We start from the raw sequence: 25,865 nt of genomic DNA on the forward strand, positions 1-25,865 counted from the left end.
TACTAAGACAATCAGGGGCGGGCTCAGGATGTTTGAGGTGCAGGGGTGAAAAAAATGAAAAGGGCACCACATGTATATGATGGGGCACCAGCAAGCAGAAAGTTGTGACATATTTACAGTGAAGAGAGGGCACTTTACCACGTGTTGTGTTGTCCACTGAAAGGGCACCCTAGAGGCCACTTTATCATGCTTTATTTACCACGGGGCATCCAAGAGGGCACTTTTACTGTGTGTTTTTAACATTGGGGCACCAGGAGGGGCAGCAATCGCCCACCGGTACACCAGTGCACTCAATAACTTGTGGGCTGTAATACAAAACATTACCTGATTGATTGCTATTATTATTTTGTTGTTTCTGTTTTACAATCACGTTTTCTTTATTTCATATACTGTTTATCTTATGTTTGGTTTTGATGTAATGTAGTGCATTGGATGTAAAGGTGATACTAAATGATTTTTGTGCAAGTGTCAACATTAATTGATTATTAAGTGTAGTGTGTGTGTGTGCATATATACAGTATATACATATATACACATATATATTAATATAGAGCTTTTCACAAGGCAACAAATAAAAATGATAATAAAAATAATAAACAGTAATAATAATGAATACAAACAAATCAATTATTTTTATTTAGATTTTTGTGTAAACATTAATTGATATACAGTGTAGTGTATGTGTGTAAAAAAAAAAGAAAACATTTTAAAGCTTCACACAAGGCAACAAATAATAATTATAACGATAATACTAATATTAACCAGTAATTATAATGAAAACAAACTAAAAAACAAACAAATAAATACATAAATACATATAAATTAAAGCACACAATAAAAGACTACCAGTCGTACCGTATATTTAATATGGACCCAAGGAAGAGTAGTAACAACCAATGGATCATAATAAACAATAAACTGTTGTTATATGATTCAATAGGGTCATAAATGAAATATGGAGTAAAATTGACATAATGTGGCCCTTAATTAATATTTGAAGACATTTTTGGAAATAACAGAAAAATCCACATAGTGTGATGAGGTCAGTATTGATCAGAACAGGGAACACATGCCAAAAAAAATTGTGACATTAAGAATGTTTGTATATAATATTACATGAAATGAAGCATAATCTCATGCGGTTTAGCACACTCAGCCTTCAGGCCATCACACCTCATTATTATGGGGGATTCAGTGTGAATCAGGCCGGCCGGCAGCTGCTGGATGAGAGGGAGGGAGGCAGGGAGGCAGGGAGGGAGGGAGGGAGTCAGGGAGGGGATGTTCACATAATAGCCGGCGGGTGAAGGCGTGGTGAGTGTGGCTCAATACGAGGCGAGTGTGCGCGCTACAGTAGTACCGGAGGATGGACGCGTACAGCGGCTGCACGGCGGCTCCCCTCCCTGCCAAAAGCAGCCGGGGAGACAGCTGAACGGGGATGATCAATATGCAGGAGCGGCTTTTTCCTTATCGATATCTGAGCGGGATATAGCAAGGAGTGCAAAGGTAAGGCGATGTATGATGTGACTGAGCTGATTCAAACCCGCCTCGGTGAAGCTGTGAGGAGACAAAAGTAGCCATGGACGCGTGAGAGAGGGAGAGAGAGAGAGAGCGCATCAATGGAAATTACAACAGCATGGGTTCGGCTCTCTGCAGTGTTTCTCCTGTTAAAACGAGGAGGAGTGAGGGGTTTTTATTTGACACATCTGTCTAGTCATGGGGCTCAGGTGGGAAACCACCCATGTACAGTACAGTGTAGCCCCTTCAGCAGCAGCTCATTCATTGTTCTCCCTGCACAGTGGAAACTGGCCCTCAGAGGGGCTTGTCTCATTACAGGAGACCGTGGACAATACTGCTGATTGTAGATATGAGATGGGGTTATTGGATGTGTGTGTGCAAGTTACAGAAGTAGTTTATGATCAGCTATTTCACAGGATGAAGGAGGGTGTAGTGCGTTGATTCAGGTGGTGTGACAGAGGGAATATTAAAAATGCTGGATGAATCATCATTTTACCATTTTGCAGCACTGTGGATCATGTCTGTGCATTGCATTTTTTTATGTTCTTTGTGCACGATTAGCTTTTTCAGTTTAGCGTACGCGATTTGTGACTGTGTTGACAAGCGTTTTTAATCATGTTTAAGGTAATTTAGTTGTAGTTTTGTTGGGGGGTAGGCCGAGGTGTCATCCTTTTTTTTTATGTCTTCTCTTAAATGTATTCCTCTGGCACGTTCTTGATCTCTATTTTTACTCCACTGGTAAAAACAAGGATGAGCCCTGCAAAAGGTTGACAGTGTCCCGCTGATGTTATCTTACGGTTGAAGGAAGAGACACACGTCTCAAGCGTGTAAACAGGAATTGTTGTTGTGACGGCTGCGTCTGTGTGACACACGTGTCCAGCGTGAAACTTTGTCGCTCTTCCTATTTGTTGGAGAGGAGGATGTCCTGTGTCATCCGTCACACCGGTCAACTTTGTGAGGGGATTTCGGACTCTTTTAAAGGGCGAAAGGTCACGAAAGTCAGCTAACTTCCTAACTTCTCTGTCAGACATTTGAATATTTTCCTGAACATCCTCACTTGTGTCACTTTGAGATGTTCTCCTGTGTGTTTGATGCTGCTGAGAAATGTCTCAGCACTCAGCTGGCGTCCTTCCATTTAGGAATCAAAGCCTCCTGAGACTTTCTGAGAAACGTGTTAAAGGCAGAGAGGGAGAGATCTATTTTTGGACAGGCAAGTAATCTTGTATTCATACACTTACCACAGAGGGAATAAATCTGATATATATAATGAGATGAAAGCCGAGCAGCATCACCGGAGCGAAACAGGTTGGCAGGTGAGGATTTGGGGGGGATAAAACGTAGTCTGTCTCTAATGCAGCTGTCCTAAGAAAATCAAAAGTGATGGATTTGCGAATCCAGTTTCAACAAATCGACTGATCCTTGACACACGCTTTCTTTTCAGGTAAGGGTAATAAAAAACGTGATTGCATTCACGTCAGTATCTCCCTGTTGTTGTGATGGTTTTCACCGGGCTGCAGACACACTCTTGGTTCTTGGTCCAGATCATGTAATTTGGTCATGTTCCATTTTCTCCACCCATTCACGTTCGTGCCTCAGTGCCTCGTCCCTGAGCTCTGCAGAAAGTCACTGCAGTTTTCCTGGAATGAAACTCCGCAGTTTGTGCTATCAGGAATGCCAGTGGGTACAGCTGTGAAACCCAGAGAATGAGGGCAACTGGTGGCAAAGCTCACAGTAATTGCAAGAGCTCACTGCTGGCAGACGGTGTTCTTTGAGTCAGTCTCGTGTCCCGTTGTGCGCTTTGAAGGCATTTCGGTTCTGCAACGAGCTGCTGCATTCAGACAGTTTGGAGCTGTTAGATATATCTGCAACCTGAGTATCTTCAGCTGTAAGAACTGATCAATAAAGGTGGAGAGATTTTCAAATCTAACAGCGGATCAATGCGTCTTTATGGACTATTTAAACTGAAGTTGTTTTGCTCTTTCTTAGGATAGAGAAATACTGGCCAGGCTGCCAAATGCAGTATAGATCCAGTCGTGATCCACAATTATTTGATGGAACCTTCATACTTTAGCATGATGATGAGGTCAAAATGACACTCATTTACTTCATTTGTTTACTTACACATGCAAAATCAAAGTGCAAAGAGTGTGTTGTTAAGAAAATGATTGAGTGAACTCAGATGATGAACTTACTGAGCTCATTTTGACAACATGAGCTTTTTTGCACCACCCACAGACCAAAGTGTAACAGATGGATAATAAAACCCTCTGCTTGTAATTACTGCCATGGTCTCCTTTGATAACATTTAAGCTCTCGTATCCGCTGAGTTCGAATGCAATTAATGCTTTGGACGAATGCATCTGCCAAAATATAAATGCGTCTCCTCCAGGGCCGATGCTGAAACAAACTTTACAGTCGTAACCCCACAACTAGTAAGGCTCTAGCAGTTGTATTGTTGGGTGCAAATGGACTCATCATTGAGACTAGGGGTTTCAATATTGTAGAAATATTCAGCTTCCTACACTATTTACAATGAGGATATCTTATCATTTTATTTAACTGTTTTGATTAAGGTCCAGTGTGTAGGATTTAGTGGCATCAAGCATGGTGCCTGCTAAAAAAGTAAAAAGAAAATGTCCCAAAAGACAATTTCTAGTGCTGTTATTTGGTTTGTCCGTTCTGGGCTACTGTAGAGACATGGCGGTGCAACTTGGAGGACCAAGCCAAGCCCCCAGGGGGAGCGCAAAGGCTTTGAAGCCAGTTTTTGTAGTGGCCAAACCGTGTAATTACAACGTCACATGAGAATACATTATAAAAGAAGAGACTGTAAAACATTGGGTAATATTTTTTGGGCATCACAACCTCCATGAAATGTCTGGTTTTACGATCAGAATTTGATTTAAATCATTTTATCCCAAATCAAGTTAGCCAGGGGCTAAACCGGATGTTAGCCAGCTCAGCTCAGGAAGTCTCTGCTGCGCTTACGCTCTTTGGGCCCCACAATGTGATATGAAGACTTAATAATTTTATATAATTTTACAGGAGGTTGAACTCTTTTTGGCTTGATGCAACTCTGAGCAGATTTCATAGGAGTGAACGGGGCTCAGCCTCAACATTATGCGTCCACGAAGAAGACACTCTCTGTAGATGTAAAAGGCTCAATCTAAGGTAACGAAAACACAAGGATTCTTAGTTTTAGGAGATCATACACCAATGCAAACATAATTATGAATATTAGAAAACATTTCTGAATATAGACCCCTCTAAATCCTGCACATTGGAGCTTTAAATACACTCTGGTCAAAGACTGAAATGCCTCCACCTCTATTGGATGGCCAAATCACGTAAAAGAAACAACATTCCCATCAGCCTCAGCTGCATTTTGAAAAATGACCATTAAATGAACCTTCACCTCGACCACGTAGCTGCTAAACAGGAGAACGTTAGCACCGCACTGTGAGCATGTTAGCATTGCAGCATTAGCATTTATCTTGACTTGCATGGCTGTAGACTCTCAGTTCTGTTTATTAGAGATCCTCTGAGAAAAGCTTTGTTGTAATCTTTGATGCTGATCAAATATTTAGAATTTCTCTGCAAATACTGTTACAGATTTGGATTTCACAGCCGATCAGCAGCGTTAAAGTCGCATTTTAGCCAGACAGCATACATCAGAATGCAAACACCTTCTCCTCCTTTGATTATGCAACTTCTCCTCATCTGAACACAGTCATTCAAGGTCAGTTCTTGCAACAGCGGCTGAAACTCTTGAGTTCAAACAACATGCAGCTCTGGAGAAAAGACAGACTGATGGACACTAATTTGACCTAATATGAAAATATCAGTAACAGACCGATTGAGGCGGATTTGACCGCTGCTGTCACTGTCGCTGCTGATAAAATATTGTGGTAAATGCTGCAGTTGTAGGACAGCCATGAGAAAATATATCACAATGTCCTGCTGCCTCTGTAGACGTCCTTTTCGTGGTGGGAATAGAAACTTGTACTGCATGATGACATCATTCACATGAATCACTCCTCTTGTGATGCAGTCCGCCTCTTGTTGTATTACAGGCGCATCGTGACGTCTTATAAAAAACAAATTAATATTTCTTTCAGGTTCTAATTTGCCCTTAATATCCTGAGCCTCATTGTGTTTGTGAATTTTCCCGGATATCACAAAAATCCAGACTGGTTCTCTTTGGGAGATGATGCTAGACTGATACCTTTAACTGCTGACAAGATGAGTCATGAGGAGATACCAGATAAGGTTTGAGATAATCCTCTGCTGTATCCTTCAGCCCACAGCCTCAGAAAACACGGTTTCTCGCTGGGTCCTGCCTTTGGTGTTTTATTTATTATTTTTGCACTGCAACACATGTAGGCCTACTAATTAGAGATTTCTGAGAGTGGAATTTCTTGAGGAGAGACGTTCTTGCCCTAATGTAATGTATTTCACAATAAAAGGTAAAATATTTGAATTTGCGGAGCTAAGTGATCATTATTGTGCAGGTGTCAGAGGTCAGTTACATCACCTACAGCTGTAGAAGAGCTTCTGCCCATTGTACATTCTCATAAGCAGACAGAGGAACTGTAAAATCTGATGTACTCCAAACACAGAACTGAGTGCGTTTCCCTTTTCCACCAGTGTATTGGATGTTACATCCTGTTTGGGAGTCTGTTTGAATTCACAGGAATGAAGTTTGTCAATGTCTTTGTCTTTCATGGTGCAATTCCAGTCACTGAGTTTGTAATTTTTCTCGTATTACTTTGTGCAGGCGAAATGAAATACTGCGCGAACTATGAAAATGTCCACCTTTGTCTGATTTTAGAGGGTGTCTTCAAAAGAACATGTAAGCAAAAGGGAGCAGACACTGACTCGCGTGTGATACCAGCCTTCATCAATAATGCATGAAAATGGGAAACTGAGATAAGACGGGCTGCAGTCTGGACATGACATTTAACCAGTGTGACGTATTAAACACTGACAGCTAGTTTACTCAGGAGACAGAAAAAAAAATCTCCTGTTACAGACGCTCATTGTACAACTTTGAAGCTTGAGAAGATGTCGAAAACTGAAATGTAACGGTGTTATTTTATCAGGTTTTGCGGCTTACAGCGTCTGATCATCGTGGCAGGGATTTCAATCTCTATATTTTTGCCAGTCTTTGCCAGTTGTTTTCTTTGTGAAGGAGGTCACATCTGCACCTTCTCCAACTCTCCACTGGGATATTTCACTGTAGCACACTATAACAAGCTGTCTATATGCCAACCTCAGGCTCTAGACTCGAGCCAAACCTGCACCCTGCGGCGCAATACTCAACCAACGCCTGTCCAGTCTCCGGAGACACAAACACAAAGACTGGCAGTTCTTTCATTTCTTCTCTCCGTGCCTTTTTTTTACATGAAGGTTCAGGACTGTCTTAACCCCACAGGGTCCAAGGGCCAGCCTTTTATTGCGGTTGAATAGGTTGTGTATGGTTGACTAAACAGCGCTGTCTGCTGCGCTGTGACAAATGCAAGAACATCACGAGATGACAAACGGAGATTTTGATTATTAGCATCAACACATAATTAATCTGCAGCTATTTTTCAAGCAAAAACACCACATATTTGCTGGTTCCAGATTCTAAAAATGGGATTGGCAGCTTCTCTTTGTGAGTGCAAATTAGATATATTTTGGTTTTTAGACTGTGGACTGACAAAAAAAGCTATTTGAAGGCGCTGAAGTAAGATTCCAGTATGTGGTGATGAGCATTTTTTACTACATTTGGACAGTTAATAGTCGTGAAATCTACAAACCTACCCAAGTTCATCAGTCTGACTGGGAACCTGTTCATATTCTGGCATGAAATCAGTGAAGGCCACAAGCTAAGCTAATTAGATGAATAACTGGACTTACTCACTTTCGTCATCAGAGCCTACGCCAAGCGTGATTGGCTGGAAGGAGGTCACTTGAGAAGCGGGATCCATATTTTGGATCATGTCAGGAGATGAAATGAGACATGTCTCATGTGACAACTACTAATAGACGTGTCACAAAATTGTCAAATCAATGTACATTATGGCAATTTTGGCATTATTGATCGTACAGTGCACAGAGGGCAAAGTTATCATACAAACGCGATAATTATTGTACATCTGGCACTGCTGATTGGTAATTATTACATATCCACCAGTTTTAAATCGCACCCTGTACCATAAAACCTCACTGCCTGTCTGTTGTGTATGATAAAAAGTCTCCTCTGTGTGTTGTGACAGAGAGACTGCTGGGTTAGTCGGAGGTTGCTGGGTTGCTCTGTCAGATATAAATAGCAGTTCTTGTAGTGATTATAGCTCTCAGATGATTAACGGCGTAGATTCCTAAAAAAATCATGGCTCCTCCTCCCACTCACTTCATCTATATTGCATGAGTGCGAGCCATCCCAGCTGACTCCCGACTCTCTCATCTGCTGAGCTAATAAGTGCTTATGAAAATTCCTCGTGGTGGATGCTTGCTTAAGAGGCCATTTTCTCCATATGAACTTCTTCTCCACATAGAAAAAAAAAAAATCACCCCTGCACCATCTAGTGGCCAGATTCTTTACTGTACCTGCCAGCCTGGGGGTAGTGATAAACTGTATGACCCTACCATGATGCAGTCATAACTAAATCAAGCTCAAATCAATGCCATGATACTCGTGGTGATTGTCACGTGCCGTCACGCTCTAAATTAATTGCATCTATTGAATGTGCCCGTTTAATTTAGACCAAGACAGAGAATTTATGGCCGTGGCGAAAGGAAAGACACATTATTCAGAGGTTGTAATTGACAAAGTGCTCGTTAAAAACAATACAGCTGATGTCATTTAAAGCAGTGGCTGTGCGTGCGGCTCATTCAGGAAGCAAGGGCAATTTTGTTTAATCATTTATAAGTGCAATGTGAGGAAGTGTGTAAAGTAAAGCCTCCTTGAGTTGTTTCAGCCACTTTATTGGGAACCTCTCCTGCCTCTTGGAGGAAGGAGGAGAAACCTGATATCCAGATTCAAACCCTTTCAGCCGCAGAAATGCACACTAAGCATCTAAAAGGTCAACCGTATTATCAGACATTACAGACATGCTTAACCACCTTTTATTGACCGGTTATTTTTTCTTGTCTGACCCCAATTGTTCATACGTAGAAGAAGTAAGCCCCAAAGTGCGGTCAGCAGTCTGACCCGGCCTGCCCTCATTCGGTCAGCTGTTGATTTCTCATAAACCGGCTGCTGCACTGTTTAAGCCGTCACCGTACACAGCCAAGGCTGCTCAGTCAGCAACCTGTATGGGGACCAGCTGCTGGTTAATCCTGGTCGTCTGGTGGTGCTAACAATTTCATGGTACCGTATCCAAGGGGAGACTTAAAGGATGAGTTCTGGTCAGGGATGCATCCACACCTGCACTCACCCCGGAGAGGTTTACCAGGTACAGCAGCTGCTCGCCTCACTCCAAGATATGTTAGAAGTTGTGATCAGCCTCATTCTGTCACATGAGGAGGAAGTTGAATCTGTCTGATGTTGGGTTTTTTTGTTGTGTGTGAGCAGGTTTTGTTGTGAAACTGGTCAACCTCAATCTGTCAGTTTAGCGGCTATTTGATTTATCGAGTGTACAGCGCTTTCTCTCAGTGGGTCGACCCGAGTCTGTGATGAGCAGCAGGCATTGTCGTCAAAGTGATCTCGCACGAGCTGTTTCCTTCTTGTCGTGTGGGCGCGAGTACCAGAGAACTGGATTTAATGGATGCAGTGCTTCGTCGGAATTTGATTTGATGTTGTGGTTTGCTGTTATAAACATGCTAATGGAAATATAAGCGCTGATGGAAGAAGTATTCAGATCTTATACTCCAGTAAAAATACGAATAAACTACAAACCAGAGTCCCATGTATTTTATGTAACTTTTACTCAGGGCTGTGCAGGGACATTTAGAGGGGCAGGTGCCTCAAGTTTTTTTTTTTTTATATATATATATAAGGGCATGTAGAACGAAAGCTGCAATGATTAATTGATTAGTCGATTGAAAAAAAAAAATTTGCAGCTACTTTGATCATCAATTAATCGTTTAAGTAAATTTTCACACAAATATATAAAATATTTCTTGGTTCCAGCTACCTTCCTTCTTGTATCAATCTTCTCTCTTTATGCGGCATCTCTGCACTGCTGAATTAATTAATATGAGCAATTTCAAAGAAACAGACAGAACAATGCTGTGGATCACTGTTGACCACAAAGGCTGTTATTCTGTTCTTCAAGCTAGCAAGACCCTCCTGAGCCAAATTAGCCAAATTATTATTATTATTATTACATTATTTTAACAGAACCACTGCTGAAAAAAAACACAATAAAATATACACACAATAAAATAATATACCCTTCTCTCCCCTGTCTGCACATGCCTGTTTTTATTATATTTTGTACTTAAAGGATCAAAAGAAAATGTTAAAGCCCCCTGTGAATGTATTATTACTAAATATTATATTTTTTAAGTACCATTGCATTACAATTCATATCTGAACAGCATTTTAATGTTGTAGCTGGTGAAAACAACACTGATTTTAGTCATTTATTGTATATACCGATCATATATTTGGTGTGTACAATGTTAATCTGCACAAAGTAGCTAACTATGGCTGTCAAATGATTGCAATGGAGCATTTAGTGAGGTGGGAAGTATAAACTAGTATAAAATGTACAGGTAAAGTAAAAGTACCTTTGAGTGAATGTACTTGAGCGCTGGAAAGGCTGAGAGACGGAAAAAAGTAAAAGTTAAAAGTAAAAGGTTCAAAATGAGCTTCAAATTCTTCCTTCGGTTGCTATGGCAACAAATCCTTGAGACAATGGTTTTATTGTCATGAACAACGTCACAGTTTTTTTTTCTCTTTTTCAAGGCCTTTCCAAGAACGTGCTGGATGTATAAGCGTTTACAAAAAAAAAGCTTTCTCTCAACTCTCTTCATTTTCCAATGTATAGACATACAATGTTTCAGGACCATTCAGCCCTTCTGTGTGCAGCGCTGACCAAGTTATAAAAGCATTACCACTAGACAGGACCACCTGATGTCACTGTGCCTTGTGATGATGAATAGCTTGTAATTTGTGTCACAAGCCTTGAACTTCCTCTTCTCTTTTTTCCCCTGCAGATGACTGAGGGCAGACTGTGCCAGGTGCAGCTGCTGGATGACAGGAAGCTAGAGCTGCTGGTTCAGGTATGAACGCTCCTGACTTTAAGCAACGAAATGTAACAAAAAAATAAGATAGTTGATCGTTAATCTTAATTCCTTTAAGAATCCATGAAACATTTATCAAGATTATTTCACAAGGGATAAAATGTAGAATTACAGAAGGAACTAAATGTTAATCTTCTTCCACAGCCTAAGCTTCTGTCGTACGAACTCCTCGACTTGGTTTCCTCCCACTTCAACCTCAAAGAGAAGGAATTCTTTGGACTCGCATTTTGTGATGACAAGTATGTAAATTGTCAAATATTCTGAATATTTACAGATGTCCATACATGTCTGTGTTTTTCGTGCATGCGGCACGAAAACCAAAAACAGCTCTCTGATGCTCTGATCTTTTTTTTTCGCAGTGGTCAGCGTAAGTGGTTGCAGATGGACCGCAGAGTTCTCGAACATGACTTTTCGAAGAAGTCCGGGCCCATTGCCCTCAACTTCCTGGTCAGGTAATAATTCATTTTTTTCCCCGTGCAAAGCGCAACCTCTCCAGCAGGGAGCACTACATCATGGAGTGTAGCTGGGTAGTTCTGTGATGAAACACCCCTATTTGTATTATCTTGAATTTATATCACCAACTCAGGACATTATCATAAACTCTCAACTGCTTAGAGTTATCTCAGTTTAACCCTTTAATTGTTGGCATCTGCTTTCATCCTTCACAGGTTTTATGTAGAAAATATAACACAGCTGAAGGACATCATAACAGTGGAGCTGTTCTTCCTGAATGCAAAATCCGCTGTCTACAACGTAAGTGTTCATCTCTTGTTCTCCTGTTGGGTTGAAATAATGATAAACGATTCTGCCGGTTGGTTTTTTTCTTCTCCCAGCAGCTCCCTGATGATTCACCGTCTGCGGACCCTTGTAGCACCTCAGCTGAGCAGACAGTGGCTGCAGGGCACTGTTTTCTCACTCTGCTGGCTGGAATGTAAAGACGACAGTCTGAGAAAGGAGAAAAACACGAGGGTTCATTTTGGGAATAAGTAGGGGTTATTGTAGGGCAGCGCAGAGGAGATTCTATGTTTGGATCTGGAGACCTTTATCTCCATATGGACCACATTTTCTGCATCCTCTTTATGTTTTTTTTCCTGTTGTTGTGTCTCTCAGGAGATTATAGAAGTGGAAAGTGAGAACGTCTTCAAATTAGCTGCAAATGCTCTGCAGGTTAGTGCCTTTAATAGACTCATATACTTACATGAATTGCTTCATCTTGAATCATTTTAAAAGCTAATTTGATTATGTGCATTCTCCTTCACCAGGAGGCAAAAGGAGACTACACAAGGTAAGTGCATATAATCAGCTGTGTAAAGTATTTAACAGCAGCAGGACAAGTTAATAGTGAGCTTTTAGCAAAGACATTCAATAGGTCACTTGTTTCTCCACAGTGCACACAACAAAAATCAATAGCAGTGTTATGTGAGGCTTACCACAGACTGCTGAGAGGCTCGCACCGGGCAGCTAATGAGTCACATAGTGCTGACAGAAGCCAAGAATGGCGGGACAGAGACACCTTTACATTATAGAGAGCAGCTATTATCTGTGTTTAACAGAACAGCCCTTTGATATTATACATGACCTGTTCAGAGGGAATACTGCAAGTCTGGTGTAGGTGGCCACCTGGCTTTACCCAGCTGATGAGTTGAGATGGGTTAGGAGTACAGACATCGATTCATATGAGTAAAGTCTTTGTAATGGTAGCTGTCAGGGCTGTAACTACCATTATAACTACCATGAAATGGCTCCGTACAGTTTGGCGTAATACTCCAAAATCTCTGAAAGTCATGAAACTGATTTGAAAAGATGTGTTTTACACCTGGTTTAAGCCGAAATCTTCACTGTAGCTAGCAAGCTCAAAGCGTTGAGGGCGTTGTAGGAGATCTCTGAGCTTGTGGAGACTTGGATTATGTCAGACTGGCAAAGCTCAAGATGTGATGATTCACACTTATTCATATTCAGAGATTAAGCACTTAGAGAAAGCAGAAAATAACTCAATTTCATGTCTCCATATTGTCCGCTCAAATCCAAAATGGTTATCACTAAAGTTTGTGTTTTCCGTTTCAGCGATGAAAGCACTCGAGCTGACCTGAAGAAACTACCAACTCTTCCCACCAAAGTACTCAAGGAGCACCCGTCGCTTGCATACTGGTAAGATAGCTTACGGGAAAGTCTTATTTGAAGTCTCGCCCCCAGTAATCTCTTGTAAGTAATGCAGGCCTGTAGACTTGACCTTAAAGTCATTCACAGGCTTTTACATGCCGAAACACGACACACCTAGCCATATCTGCAGCTCCCGCAGCTGACGAAATGAAGTAAAAAGTTGTCGAATGAAAAAAATATATTGTTGGTTAAAGGATTTTCCTCGTGGTTTTTAGAAGGTGAAATATTTTGAACTTTCCAGTGCGAGGTGCGGATGTTAAAGACATTCACACACAATCGTGCATTCATGACTGATACTGATTTACATGTCATCTTACGTTCGTTATTACATTTCGTTAACAAATTTTTTTTCTGCAAACATGGCAACCTCACCTGGTTTCCTGTCCCATCCTTGATAAACCTGTTTATGTATATACGGCATGTTTAAAGGGTAAAAAGCTGTCCTCTTTATTTGACATTGCAGTGAGGATCGAGTAATTGAATACTACAAACAGATGAAAGGAGTCTCCCGAGGACAGGCCATCGTGCAGTAAGTGCTGAAAAAAATTTGCTGCAATTGGTTCTTAGTAATTGGACAACTAATGCTATAAAGCTTTAAGTTCATTAATCTTCCTCTCACCTCTATCAGCCCTCCCTTCTCACTCTCTCTCTCTCTCTCTCTGGCACTCCTTTTCTCATCATCTGATAGAAATCAATAGCTCCTCCTGCAGTCCAGTGAATCACTGATTCACTGGGCGAGAGATCAAATTCTCAGTTCTGTCTTTTCACATTCCTGAGGTAAAACACATGCACATGTTAAAAAAGCAACTGGTGGCTTCAATGAAAATTGTTCTTGTTCTAGGTATTTGACGTTGGTGGAATCGCTGCCCACGTATGGCGTTCATTATTATGAAGTAAAGGTAGGTCGTCCGCTGTGATTAATCGGAAATAACAGGGGCTGCACCTGAATTTTAGTCAACCGTCACGCTGTTCTCTTGCCACACAGGATAAACAAGGGATCCCGTGGTGGCTTGGACTCAGCTATAAGGGCATCGGCCAGTATGACCTGCAGGATAAATTGAAACCCCGAAAGGTAAACATTTCCTGCAGCTCCGCTCGAAACAATGGCTCCTTCTCTTTTCTCTGCTTCACTGATCTGACTGTCGACATGATAGCACAGGGCTGCTGTTGCACATGGCGCGGTGATTCACTAGCTCTAATTCATGCATCATCTATTTCACACCAACAAAAGCTGGGCTTCAGCGGCAGCAGACGAGGCCAGACTTGAAGAAGGAATAGAGAGCTCTGGCGGTTTGCCTGCACGAGGCCACTGAATAAAGTCCTTGAGAATCAGTCAGCCGCCAGGATACAATGTTAGCAGTTAACGTTTCTGCAAACCGCTGATAAGTACAAGGCTGACATTCGTACAAACGTGGCGTGTCACGTTCACATTATATGCTTATTAGCCACCTTTCACATCAGGAGGTGGAGGGGATGGTGGTGGCTTTATTAAGGACAGCTGGGGACATTTCCAGGTGTTTCGTAGCATCAAAACTGGCTATTTTTCATGGGAAGTCAGACCATCTCCGTCTGTAATCATGGCAACCAAAACAGATCTGTTAAGCCAACCCATGATGTTTTCCGAAGCCTAACCAAGGGGTTTTTTGTGCCTGAACCTAACCAGAGCATAAGCTCAGCGTTGTGACAACAGAGAAATTGGAAATTCAGTTGCAACATTCAGTTTTAACTCATCTGTGGTTTTGCGGTACTTGGCTAACATTTATTCTGGTGATTGGGTCGTGAGAATCAGACATACTGCACAGTTTGAACCAGCTATTCTGGTTCCAGTGCTGTTATTTTAGCTTGTGAGTTTCTACAAGGAACACCCATGTGAGTGATCCGTCAGATATGTTGTCCACTCCGTGACTCCAGTGTTGCGCCCTTGCAGCTGGGTGCAGTGCAGCATTGTTGTGGAACAGGTGGAAACTTCAACACAAATCACATGAATTTACTGGCACTGTCTTCCTGTCCAAAGCCCGGAGATCGCTCGACGTGGTGCAATCCTTGTCTGCCTTGTTCCAAAATTGTGCAAGCATGCCAGCTGTGTGCAGGCAGCGGTGTGTTTCAGAGAGGAGAAGAGGGCGTGAGCTGCTGATGTCATAGGGAAAGAGGCTGGATATGGGCGTTATCGTGCGTGTTCTGAGAATACCTGAGGAGACAAGTCAGGAGCTGACAGGAGAAGGAGTAAAGTATGTGTTTGTGTTGACAGCAAAGCCAGGGAGGATTTAATTACTAAGAAACAGGACTTGTGAACATCTTTAATACTGGTAAGACCGGATACTATACTTCTTTGTCTGGACAACTTTGGAAATAATACTGCAAGTACAATAAGATTTTGATGTTTTTATAACAGTTTCTAATTTGTATGGTGATTTATAAACACCAGTCAATCTTGAAAATTATATTTTTTTAGTATATCCTCTCCAACTTGTAACTGATGTTAACCACGTAGCCGCATCGCGTTACAAAATGCTCCCCAAACATCTGCATGCAATATGATTTTCTGTGTGCTGTCTGTTTAAGATTGTGTCTCACTCGGATCTCGTCCAGACACTCAGTGAGTCACCGACCCAAATAGGTTGTTCATATCTGGCTGGTGTCAGCGAGCACCTGGGTGATACGGGGGAGAGACGCGATGAGCCATCGGAAAGTGTTGTATACAGCGATGAGTCTTTGTTTAACGTCCCTTTGTGGCGTTCCTCGCTCTCTCACACCTGCATTATTGCAGACTTGGCATGCCAGGCGGCCCAGACTATAATGACAGTTCATATTACAGTCTGGCTTTTTTAAATGACTGTGGTTGAAATGCCTGCGCTGCAAAGTTTTTTTTCCATATAGTTTATGTGATGTCAGTCATGGCTGTCGTACTTTAGATTCATGAAGCACAAACTGGCACATTTTGAGGCCGTCGTTTGTGGCCGCTCGTCTTTAATTTCAGGTTGTTGGTTACAGAGCATAATGCCAGTTTTGCTAATGAGATATCTCTCATTTTTACCCCCAGCTTTACCAGTGGAAACAACTGGAGAACCTGTACTTTCGGGAGAAGAAATTTGCTGTAGAAGTTAATGATCCACACAGGTGAGCAGCAGGAGAGATTCTTCCATGTAATTCTTAACCAACTATTTACACAACTGATTTAGCATTTATCTAAAGAGATCATTCATATCAATAGCTGCATTTACACGGACAATATTTCTTCAATCTGATTGAAATCAAGGCTAAAAAAAAAGTATTCCGATAACTTAAGTATTTTAATCAGAATATAACTTTTTTGAAGTGGTTCTGCCCTGTGAAGCATCTAATCTGCGGGAAATAAAAAAATGGACACCAACAGAAGACATTTCTTTCTCACATTGTATTGAGAATACTCAGTTTATTCATTCATTGAGCCAACGTGAGCTAATGTTGTGACGTTAGTGTTAGCTGTCAAGTTCGAACTTACCAGTAATGCTGCTTTCCCTTTGAGCAGGAAGAGTAGGAACGGGAGCCTCAAATCCTAGACAGAGACTACTCGTCGCTCCCATTAGATCATCCATAAGTCTGTCTGGGTCGGAACCACTTTTGCCATTTCGGCTTTTAGCCTTGTAACATTAGCGTGCAGCCTTCAAACTTCACCAGCGGTTGTTGATTTGGTCAGTGGTTCGGTAGATTCCAGCTTCGTTCATCTTCTTTTTTTAAGCCTTTCAGCCATCAAGGCTTTCAGTAATGGTTAACTCCTTGGAGACCTCCAACATATAAGTTGTATATATAGTAAATATAGAATATATTTATTCCAACCAAGTGTTTACGTGATTAATACTTTTTTATTGATCCAAATATCAAAGGATTGGACCAGTCAGCTGTTTACATGAGGCATTTTTATTCTGATTGGGTATTTATTCAGATTTAAAGTGAAATGTACAGTCCATTTAAAGGCAGATACTGTTGCTTTTGCTTGAATTGTGCTAAAAAAACAAAACAAACTCTTTCTCAACCTCGGATTTCTATTCTGGTGTGCTTTCCTTGCAACAGGAGAGCAGTAACCAAGCGCACCTTTGGGCAAACGGGACTACTCATCCACACGTGGTATGCCAGCCACTCTTTAATCAAAACCATTTGGGTCATGGCTATCAGCCAGCACCAGTTCTACTTGGACAGAAAGCAAAGCAAAGTAAGTGTGATTCATCAGCCACTGCTACATTACTTTTATACCTGAAATCTGTCCTCTAATCTTTGTTGTACATTCTTCATTTTTTAGGCTAAATTAGGAACAGCGAAAAGTCTGGAGGAAATTGCCATGGATCTCACAGAGCACGGAGGAGCAAAAATAAACAGGCTGGGAGACGCTTGCCTGAAGAATAACTTAATAACTGCCAGCAATGGGAGCCTGGTGTCTACAGGTTGGTTTGAGTTCATCAAGCAAGTGTCTCTAAGTTTTTTTTTTTTTTTTTTTTTTTTATGACCATAAACATAATTTCAGATCATATTTGTGTTAAAACACTGAGCTGTTTGTGACTTAAAAAGTAAAGGCAACATATTAAGGAGTGGTGACATGACACAAATGTAATTTTTAGATACTGTACGCTGCGTTGGCGAGAATAGTCAGACTGTCGCTTTCACAGGCTCGGCAGACTCCGAAATGAGCGAAGAACAGAAGAAAGAGAAACTGTCCGAGCTGAGAAAAAAAGAGCAGGAGATCCAAGATATTTTGGCCAAGAAAACAAAGGAACTGAAGAAGATTTGCCTGAGAGAGGCGGTGAGAAATCATTTCGTATTACACTTCTTCTTCTGCACTGGAACTATATTTTGGAGGGGCACATATAAGTCTTCTCTAAACAGCTACATTTTGTCAGCTGCATTATTAAACAGTGCTGCTGGGCGGCGGGGGAGAGTGATGGTTTCTGCTTGTTTGTCGGTTCGTCTAAGTGTTCGGGGGCCTCGATGTTTTGTTGCTTTCAGGAGCTCACTGGCAAGCTGCCAAAGGAGTATCCCCTCTCTTCAGGTGAACGACCGCCACAAGTCAGACGGAGGGTTGGCACCGCTTTCAAGCTCGATGACCTTTTCCCCTACAATGAGGTCTGTATTCACCTGGTGCACTTTAATCAAATACAGCAGCTATTCATGCCTCACCTTTCAAGTATGTCGAGGTTAATATACTTTTTGGGTTTGAAGGGCTACACTTTGGTAAAAAAATAATTTTATTTTATTGTGAACAAATCCCACAATAACATCACAGCTAACAATGAATTGATCCTACTAACAAGTATTGCCTGATGTATCTTATTCCTGGCATGTTTCTTCATAGCGATTACCATGAGCACTGTAGTTTCTTATCTGATGTGATCCCATATACATTATTCTGGTGCAGCAAATACTTGCTATAGCGCCCCAAACCTGAGGAGGTATAGTCCGCTGCTTATTTGCAGGACATGACAGTAGTGCATCTGCAGCTTCTTTAAAGGATAAGTTCACCCAAAAATTAAAATTTTGTAATTATCTTCTTGCAGTCTACAAAACATTTTTGGAGCTTCACATAAATAAAAAAGTGTTGCACCATTCTTCTAATCAGCTGACATAGATGGGGACTTATTTTAAAACATTAAAAAACAAAAAACATAAAATGGTTTTAGCTCAGTAGCTAAAGTGAAGATTTCAGCTAAAAAAGGGTGTAAATAACATCTTTCCAAATTAATTTGGGAGCTCTGGGATTCTCAAGACTCTCAAGACCGGACAAGCTTTTGGGAGCCATTTTATGTTTTCGTTCAGTTGTTTTTTGCGTTTTAAAACAAGTCCCTGTCTACTTCAGTTGTTTCGGAGAATGCTGTTTTGCTTTGAAACTCACTGAAGGGTGAGCAGATAATGACTGAACCTTTATTTTTGGGTGAACTTATCTTTTAAAAACAATATCATTGATGTCCAGTTAATATCCCAACGTGTGAAATGAATAAGGGAAACAGAAATAGTTACCATCTGATTAAACTCTGATTAGCAGAATTCGTATTGTTTATTCTTATCTCTTGGGACGTGCTGCTTGTGCTTTGTGCAGGATCCCTTCCTGAGAAACCTGGAGAGCAGATTTGCCCTGCAGCAAAAGATTGTGGAGGCGGCTAAGAAGCTTGCCAACGAGGCAGAACTGTGCAAAACAGTCAAGAAGAAGAGGAGGAGAAACTGTCTGGATGCCATGCACAAACTCCAACAGATAGAGGACGAGATGAACCAGTACAGAATCAAGAAGGGAAAGAAGCCCACGCAGCGGGCCTCAGTGATCATCGCAGGTACGGTGCAGAGATATCTGTGTTACTGGATTATCGTTTGGCTCCATTCACAGTAAACATGGGAGTTATTTTCTTTCTCTTCAGATGAACTCATCCGTTCAGACTGCAGTTCTCTGTCTAGTCTACCACTGGACGATGGTGAGTCACACCGCACACGTTCTGAGTACATGGAAACCAGTTTACCTGCTTTAATAATCATCATTAGGAGAATTTCTGAAAGAGAAAGTGTCAGTATTGTTACTGGGGTTTGCGTTTTGTATACAGATGACTCAGACGGTGCCAGCCAGAGGCCGAGGTCAAGGTCTGTGCAAGGTTCCCCACAGCTCAGTCCGATGCGATCGCTGGGAGCAGAATATGATGTGGAAAGACAGGGATGTCCGAGGGAAAATCACCACAACAAGAACCACAGCAGGTGGGGAAACATTTCCTGCCCCCATTCTGTTTCTTGTGTCTTGTGTGACGTCTAACTTTTGATTTTATTGTGAAGCTGTTCTTGGAATGAAGCAATGATTTTGGCAGAGTCCTAATGTTTGCCTTGTCATGTTTGCAGCCTCATTCCTTTCGTCACATCTCATCCCTTTTTTTTTTCTTTTTGATCCTCTCCTATCACCACACCCTTTTAGATTAGCTTTTGAAGGTCAGGAGGCTTCCCACTACTACCAGAATCCAAGAGAAGTCTCCTCCACCCACTGTAGTCCTTATAAAACCCTTCCCAGACCTCCTAGGGATCCACGAAGCATGCCACCTACCCCGGTTATGACCCGAAATGCCTACAGCAGCAGCCAGCTCAGGTGTGATCACTGCTCTGCTGCACTGTCAACCCCAAATCCTTCATTTCTTCCAAATCCCTGCTTCTCCCCAACTTCCTCACCTTTATCCAAACCCTCTCATAACAATCTCTATCTTTTATTTTCACTAATAAAATCCAGAAATATTATCCCGCAGCTGATTTTGTTGTTTTTAGGAGTTTAAAAGTTGTGTCCCTCCTCCAGGTCCGAGGGGTCTCCTCATTGCTTCAGGCATCGCAGTGGCAGTCTGGAGTCGCAGCCCCAGCTCAGAAAAGACACAGACTCAGAGAAGCCCGTCTTTATCTTGTCACCAGCGCACCGCAGCAACAGCACAGAGGTGTTAGAGGATTGCTCGTCCTACACCAGCCAGTCCAGTCTGGACTACTGCGGAGCAGCCAACTCCCAATACAGTACGCTGGACTCCCGATCCTCAACCATGCACCGTCTCCACAGGAAGGTGGAAGTGTACGGAAATACCGGGAGCATGCCCAACTTGGTCCAGCACCATTCTGGTTGTAGTTATTCATGTGAGACCTCAGCACACTATCCACCCAGTGCCTACTACGTCTCCGGCTACCCCTGCCTGGACATGGAGCCTTACGCAAACGGTGCCTACGTGTATGAGAACGAAGTGGAAGGCCACTACAACGTCAACCCTTCCTACCAAATGAACGGCTACCACGGACACGACAGATTCAGGCACTACAGCAGCGACCAGGCAGATGGTCTTTCCCAGAATCCCTACGCAACAGTGAGGCCGCCACGGACCCGAGAGGGGCCCCGAAACGAGCTGCTGGCCAAGAACATGCATAAGGCCCTGGTGGCAGAGCATCTGAAGGGCTGGTACCACCGAAGCAGGGGCCACAGGGAGGGAGGAAGGGGGATGCTGACTGGATACGACTATGACAGCGGCTCCCAGCTCAGCCTGGGCTACCAGACCATGCCTGCGGCCTTCAGCCATTCCAGCAGAACCACCTCCTTTTCATCAGGTAAGTTTAAAAAAGTCGAGTCATATTTATTTGTATAAGAAGGAAATAAAGCTCCTTTAAATTAGGGATGGATATATATACATATGTATCTGCTGTAGGTTGTGTATTGATGCTATTCACCTCCGTATCGAACTCTCCTTCCCTCTGAACTCCTCCGTTGTGCCTCAGAGCTGCTAACCCACCCAAGCCTAGTTTGTTTATGTGGGATTCAGTGGAGAGTTTTACGTGTTTACCGTGTTCAAAGCGTTTCCAGTCTGCCGAGAGAAGAAGTCAGGGAGAAAATGTGCCCCATTTCATGCCTCTTATGCATTACTACTATTACAGTTACACAGTCACTGAGTCAGTCATTACAGTTGTAGAACAAGGCGTCTTTGTTTTCAGAAAGATAAACACTTGATTGTCTTGGGAAAAAAAAAAACCTTTTAAAAAAGTCATTTGACAGTCAAGTCTGTAGGAGTTAGTGCTAGCAGTGCGATTGCAGATTGCAACCAGCTGAACACCCCTCGTCTCACCCTCCTCTGCTGCTGAAAACCTGGGAAATGCTGACGGCGCTTTTTAGAGCCAATATTTGGTTTGTCTGCTCAGGGCTACTGTAGAAACGTTGGAAGAGGATCTGCTACCTTTTAACACATTGATTCTTAGTGTCAGGGGATTGTACTAATGAATATTATATATTGCGTTCCTGCCAATAGATCGCTACGGGATCTGTAACAATACTGTTCCTGAAGTATTTCCAGAATCTTTAAAGAATACTGTATCTTCTGCAGTTTCCCTGTTTAGAATTGTGATACTATTTTTCATATCCCTCTCCCCATGTTGTATGACACAAGGAAAATACTAGAACGCATATCTCTGCCAAGGCCCAACATCCCCCTTTCATACTCACTCATAAATATAAATACCTACATAGAAAAAGAATAAACAATTTTTCAAGTCCATGCATTATTCCCTGAGAAATTAACAAAAATGTAGAAAAAAACGCTGTGTCTTGCAATGTTTAAGAGAGTAAGAAAAAATGCCTGGATCCGTCCCTTTATCACCAAAAGTTAATGGGGTCTATTCTGGGCCAAGACGCATCCTCCATCCAAGTTTCGTGGAAATCCGTTCAGTAGTTTTTGTGTAATCCTACCGACAAACCAACAAACCAACCAACAAATGAACGAACAGGGGTGGAACATAACCTCCTTGGACCAGGCAATAAATGCATTATAAATATAAATTTAAATATATATAAAAAATATAAATTTTGGTTTACAATGCAGAAATTTATCAAGGGCATAATAACTTTGTAGGTCTACATCAACTCCTGATGACGCCATGTGAAGTGGCAGTATACTGTAATAACACGCGTCATGTTGGGGGATACTGTTTGTTTTGCAGTGGTGACATTAAAATGGTGTTTTGAATGACAACAATTACTCCTGAGTTATCCTCCAACGTGAGCTGAGTGTTTTCGCTCTTGTCTTGTTTGCAGTGTCCTCAGTGGAAAGCACGGGCAACTGGCGCAACCAGCTGGCAGTCGGCCTGACGGAGTACGATTCACCTGACACGCCTCAGTACCCACACCCTGGAGCTCCTGTTTCTCCGTACAACCGCAGCCCCACACACAACAGGTGAGCGCTGCGGCTTACTTAATCTCCACTCTGAGCTGTGGATGCAAGCGGAAGTGAGTCATTCGCAGATGCATGTCTGTTGCAGTTTAAGTCCTTTGTTCTGTCGTGCTGCTCAGCCTCCAGATAAAACATCACTCTCTATTTCTCTGCTTGTGTAAGAAAGAGGTTTTGTGTTGTATTGCGCTCGTGTGACCTGAAACTTTTTTAAGCTTTATAACCATGAGGTCCGTCTCTCTGTCTTCCTGCCTCTCCTCTCCTCTTTTCTGTCTTGACTTATGATTAATGCTCATTTGTGCAGATCTTCTCCGGAAAACAAAGTGTCTGACACAATGCCTAAAAAGTCTGAGTCAGTTGAGGTGATTGGCTCTGAGGCCACTAGTACAGATGAACCATCAGACCACAAGTCTAGCACTTAAGGGTGAGACCAAACGCAGTGGGTTTCTCTGTGTCGTGTTGCCAGTCACATCCATTTTGACATCCCATCTTCATCCGTGTGTTCCTCCTGTATTGCCTATTTAATCAGATCATTCACATTTTCATATTTTAGTCAGTTTTTTTTTGTCAGGCACAACATCATTTTTGTGTTTGTTCAAGAATGCGTCACTCATTATATTGATGATCTTGCACCTGACTTACTTCAAGACAAGGACACACTAGAGACTTCTCTCATTATAATAAAGTGACAAGAGACTGTAGCCGTGCCAGCAGCTGTGTGAAGAAGTCTTTGAGGCATTAAAGATGCAAGATGGCATCAGCACGTAAGCGGTATGGGCTGATAAGGATCTTAAAATTAATTATCAGACTCAGCCCAAAATGAGCATTTCTGCTGATATGACAGGCTGATAAGATGACGCTTCAATTACACTCAATGCCAACCGTTGACCAATCAGTTTTTGTATTTTGCCCAGTGAATGTGTACATTTTGAAAAGCATGAATGTATGTGTGCATGTGTCAGCAATCAGCCAAAATCGGTTGGAAAATCAGCATATTGGATATCATATTTAGTACATATACTGTTTACCACGGTCATCATGGTAGCTTAGCATGTTAGCATGCTTATATTAGCTAAGCAATAAATAGAAAGTACAGCTGAGGCTGATGGGAATTTGGTCATAAACCAAAGTTTTGGACAAATAAACTCGAGGTTATAAGAAGTAGGTAACCCAAAATGATGACCGACTGACATTGCGCTGCTAGCGTGGCTAAAAAGTAGGAAGTTTCCATTTACTCCAGGGGAACTAAATCACGTCGTATGCTATCATTAAGTGATGTGGACTTTTTGGCGTATTGCATTTCCATTTTCATTCTTCAGTTTTTTTTTCAGGCATGTCTTCCGTGTTCTCAAGCAGTTGATCTACAGTAGATTTGACTTATTCTTGTGTCGCTGCCTTCACAGATTTCACCTGGACAGAAGCTTCATGAGCATCCACTGAAGAGGACCAAACCAAACTTTGGCACAAATAAAGCCATGGCCAGCAGCACATGAAGGGGATGAGGTTGAAACACAGGCTGTACACAAACCCTTTTGTTTTCGCTGCCATACCCTTGGTGTCTTGGGAGATGTTCGTCTGTTAGGTTTTTGGCAGAGTCTATGTGTACGCTGTCCTCGCGGTAAAGTAACCTCTGAACACAGTGATGACACACTTGAATGACTTTCCCATGTGCCTTGGATTGGATGAATTGTACAGGCAGATGAGAATGTGTCAAGAACACTTAAAGATGTTGCACAAGCACACTGGATTCAAACCCGACTGTGTTTTAAAGAAGACAAAAAGAGGCAACGTGTTTTTACCGAACTCTGTGTATTTTAACAGGAACTAGCTACTGCCTTATAAAAACAGTAGGTTATAGAATAAAAATGACTTTCACCACGTTCATCTCGATAAGTATGATAAAAAAATAGTCTTAAATATTACATCCATCCAAAGCCTGAACATGTTCACAATGACATGAACTGAAGTGATCATTAGAGCAGACTTCAATGAATTTTCCATTTCTTCCTTTCTTTAATCTTTGAATCAGAATGTATCATGTCAATATTGTTTATAGGAAACATTTGTTTGGTGCCGTGATGTGTTTTAAGATGCATGGTAAGATCGATTGTTTTTTTTATTTTTTATTTTATAAGACCTTCTTTTTATATTAACAGAAGACCACTGCCGTGAAAACCATATTCATGTCTCGTTGGTTGTTTTCTCACACATGTGTACAGTCAGTGTGTAGTTATATGTTGTTAGATGTTGTCATAACATATTTTCCACTGGGAACAAGGATGTGAATAAATACATGTGTGACACATAAACGGCTGTTGTTTTTTGAGAGGCTTGAGTTACACATTTTGGGAAATATGCTTACGAGCGTTTGATTTCTTGCTGAGCTGTTAAATGAGATGATCAACACCACTCTTATATCTGTCCAGGAAATATGAAATCCAAAGGGACACCCGGCCATATTACAAGGTAAACAACACATTAGCTCACGTTAGACAACAGCTAACATTAGCATTCGACCACTTCCTCGCCCACGTTATTGTTTGATAGTGTCAGCTGTTACACGATACGATAGGAAAGGTCTGAATTAATTCTAAAATATCAACGCACATCTCGGACATATTTATCTAAGCCAGTAAGTGGATGTAATCAAATGGTAATGTTAGCTAGGAAGTGGCTGAATGCTATTGTTAGCTAGCTATGTCAATGAACTTTAAAATATTTTAAATAGGACACCCGTCAGCAGATTTCCGCATCCACAATGTTTACTCCTTGGCTTCAGCCTTGGTGAATAAGCATATTTCCCGAAATGTCACATGGTTCTGATGAGGTTTTTTATTTCCTATATAAATAAACTGTGAATTCTCTGGGCCCAGTTGTCTGTGTATCAGACTGTGCTTTGAGTAATGATCTAAAAAAAAGTCAGACAGAAGTAATGTCTTCCCTTCAACTGTTCATATCCATTTCTCTAATTACACTAGCTGTTCTAGCCTACTCATGTTTTTATTGTGCAACACTTTAGTGGCTATATCTTCTATAAAGCTCTGGGCGATGGGGAGGAGCTGTGTGTGCAGTACAGACTTAACCGCCCCTGAACGCCCCTGCCAGCCCTGTGAAAACGCTCCACCTGCTGCTGTCAGTCCAGCACTTTCCTTTGCCTGAAGCAACTGTCATCCAAAAAGATCCTGACGACCGGGCCAGCTGGGAGCAGGGGCTGAAAGAAGAATGTGAGCTTGTCTTTCCCCTGCTTGTACCTTAAATATCTTCCATGCAATTCACAGGGTT

General features: G+C 41.9%; 1 protein-coding gene across 1 annotated transcript; it reads left to right on the forward strand.

Annotated features, from left to right (window-relative positions):
• Positions 1–1,389: 1,389 nt before the first annotated feature.
• frmd4bb (FERM domain containing 4Bb) lies at positions 1,390–23,979 on the forward strand. The gene is made up of 23 exons (XM_073470977.1): positions 1,390–1,503; positions 10,660–10,725; positions 10,891–10,985; positions 11,106–11,198; positions 11,415–11,499; positions 11,857–11,913; positions 12,009–12,031; positions 12,811–12,894; positions 13,370–13,435; positions 13,748–13,805; positions 13,892–13,978; positions 15,947–16,023; positions 16,957–17,095; positions 17,183–17,324; positions 17,547–17,680; positions 17,884–18,000; positions 18,971–19,199; positions 19,284–19,337; positions 19,464–19,611; positions 19,823–19,990; positions 20,192–20,976; positions 22,451–22,589; positions 22,888–23,979. The coding sequence occupies exons 2-23, from the start codon at positions 10,660–10,662 to the stop codon at positions 23,003–23,005; spliced, it is 2,964 nt and encodes a 987-aa protein (XP_073327078.1). The 5' UTR covers positions 1,390–1,503; the 3' UTR covers positions 23,006–23,979.
• Positions 23,980–25,865: the final 1,886 nt, after the last annotated feature.

Source organism: Pagrus major, chromosome 7 (assembly GCF_040436345.1).
Source record: "Pagrus major chromosome 7, Pma_NU_1.0".
NCBI lineage: Eukaryota > Metazoa > Chordata > Actinopteri > Spariformes > Sparidae > Pagrus > Pagrus major.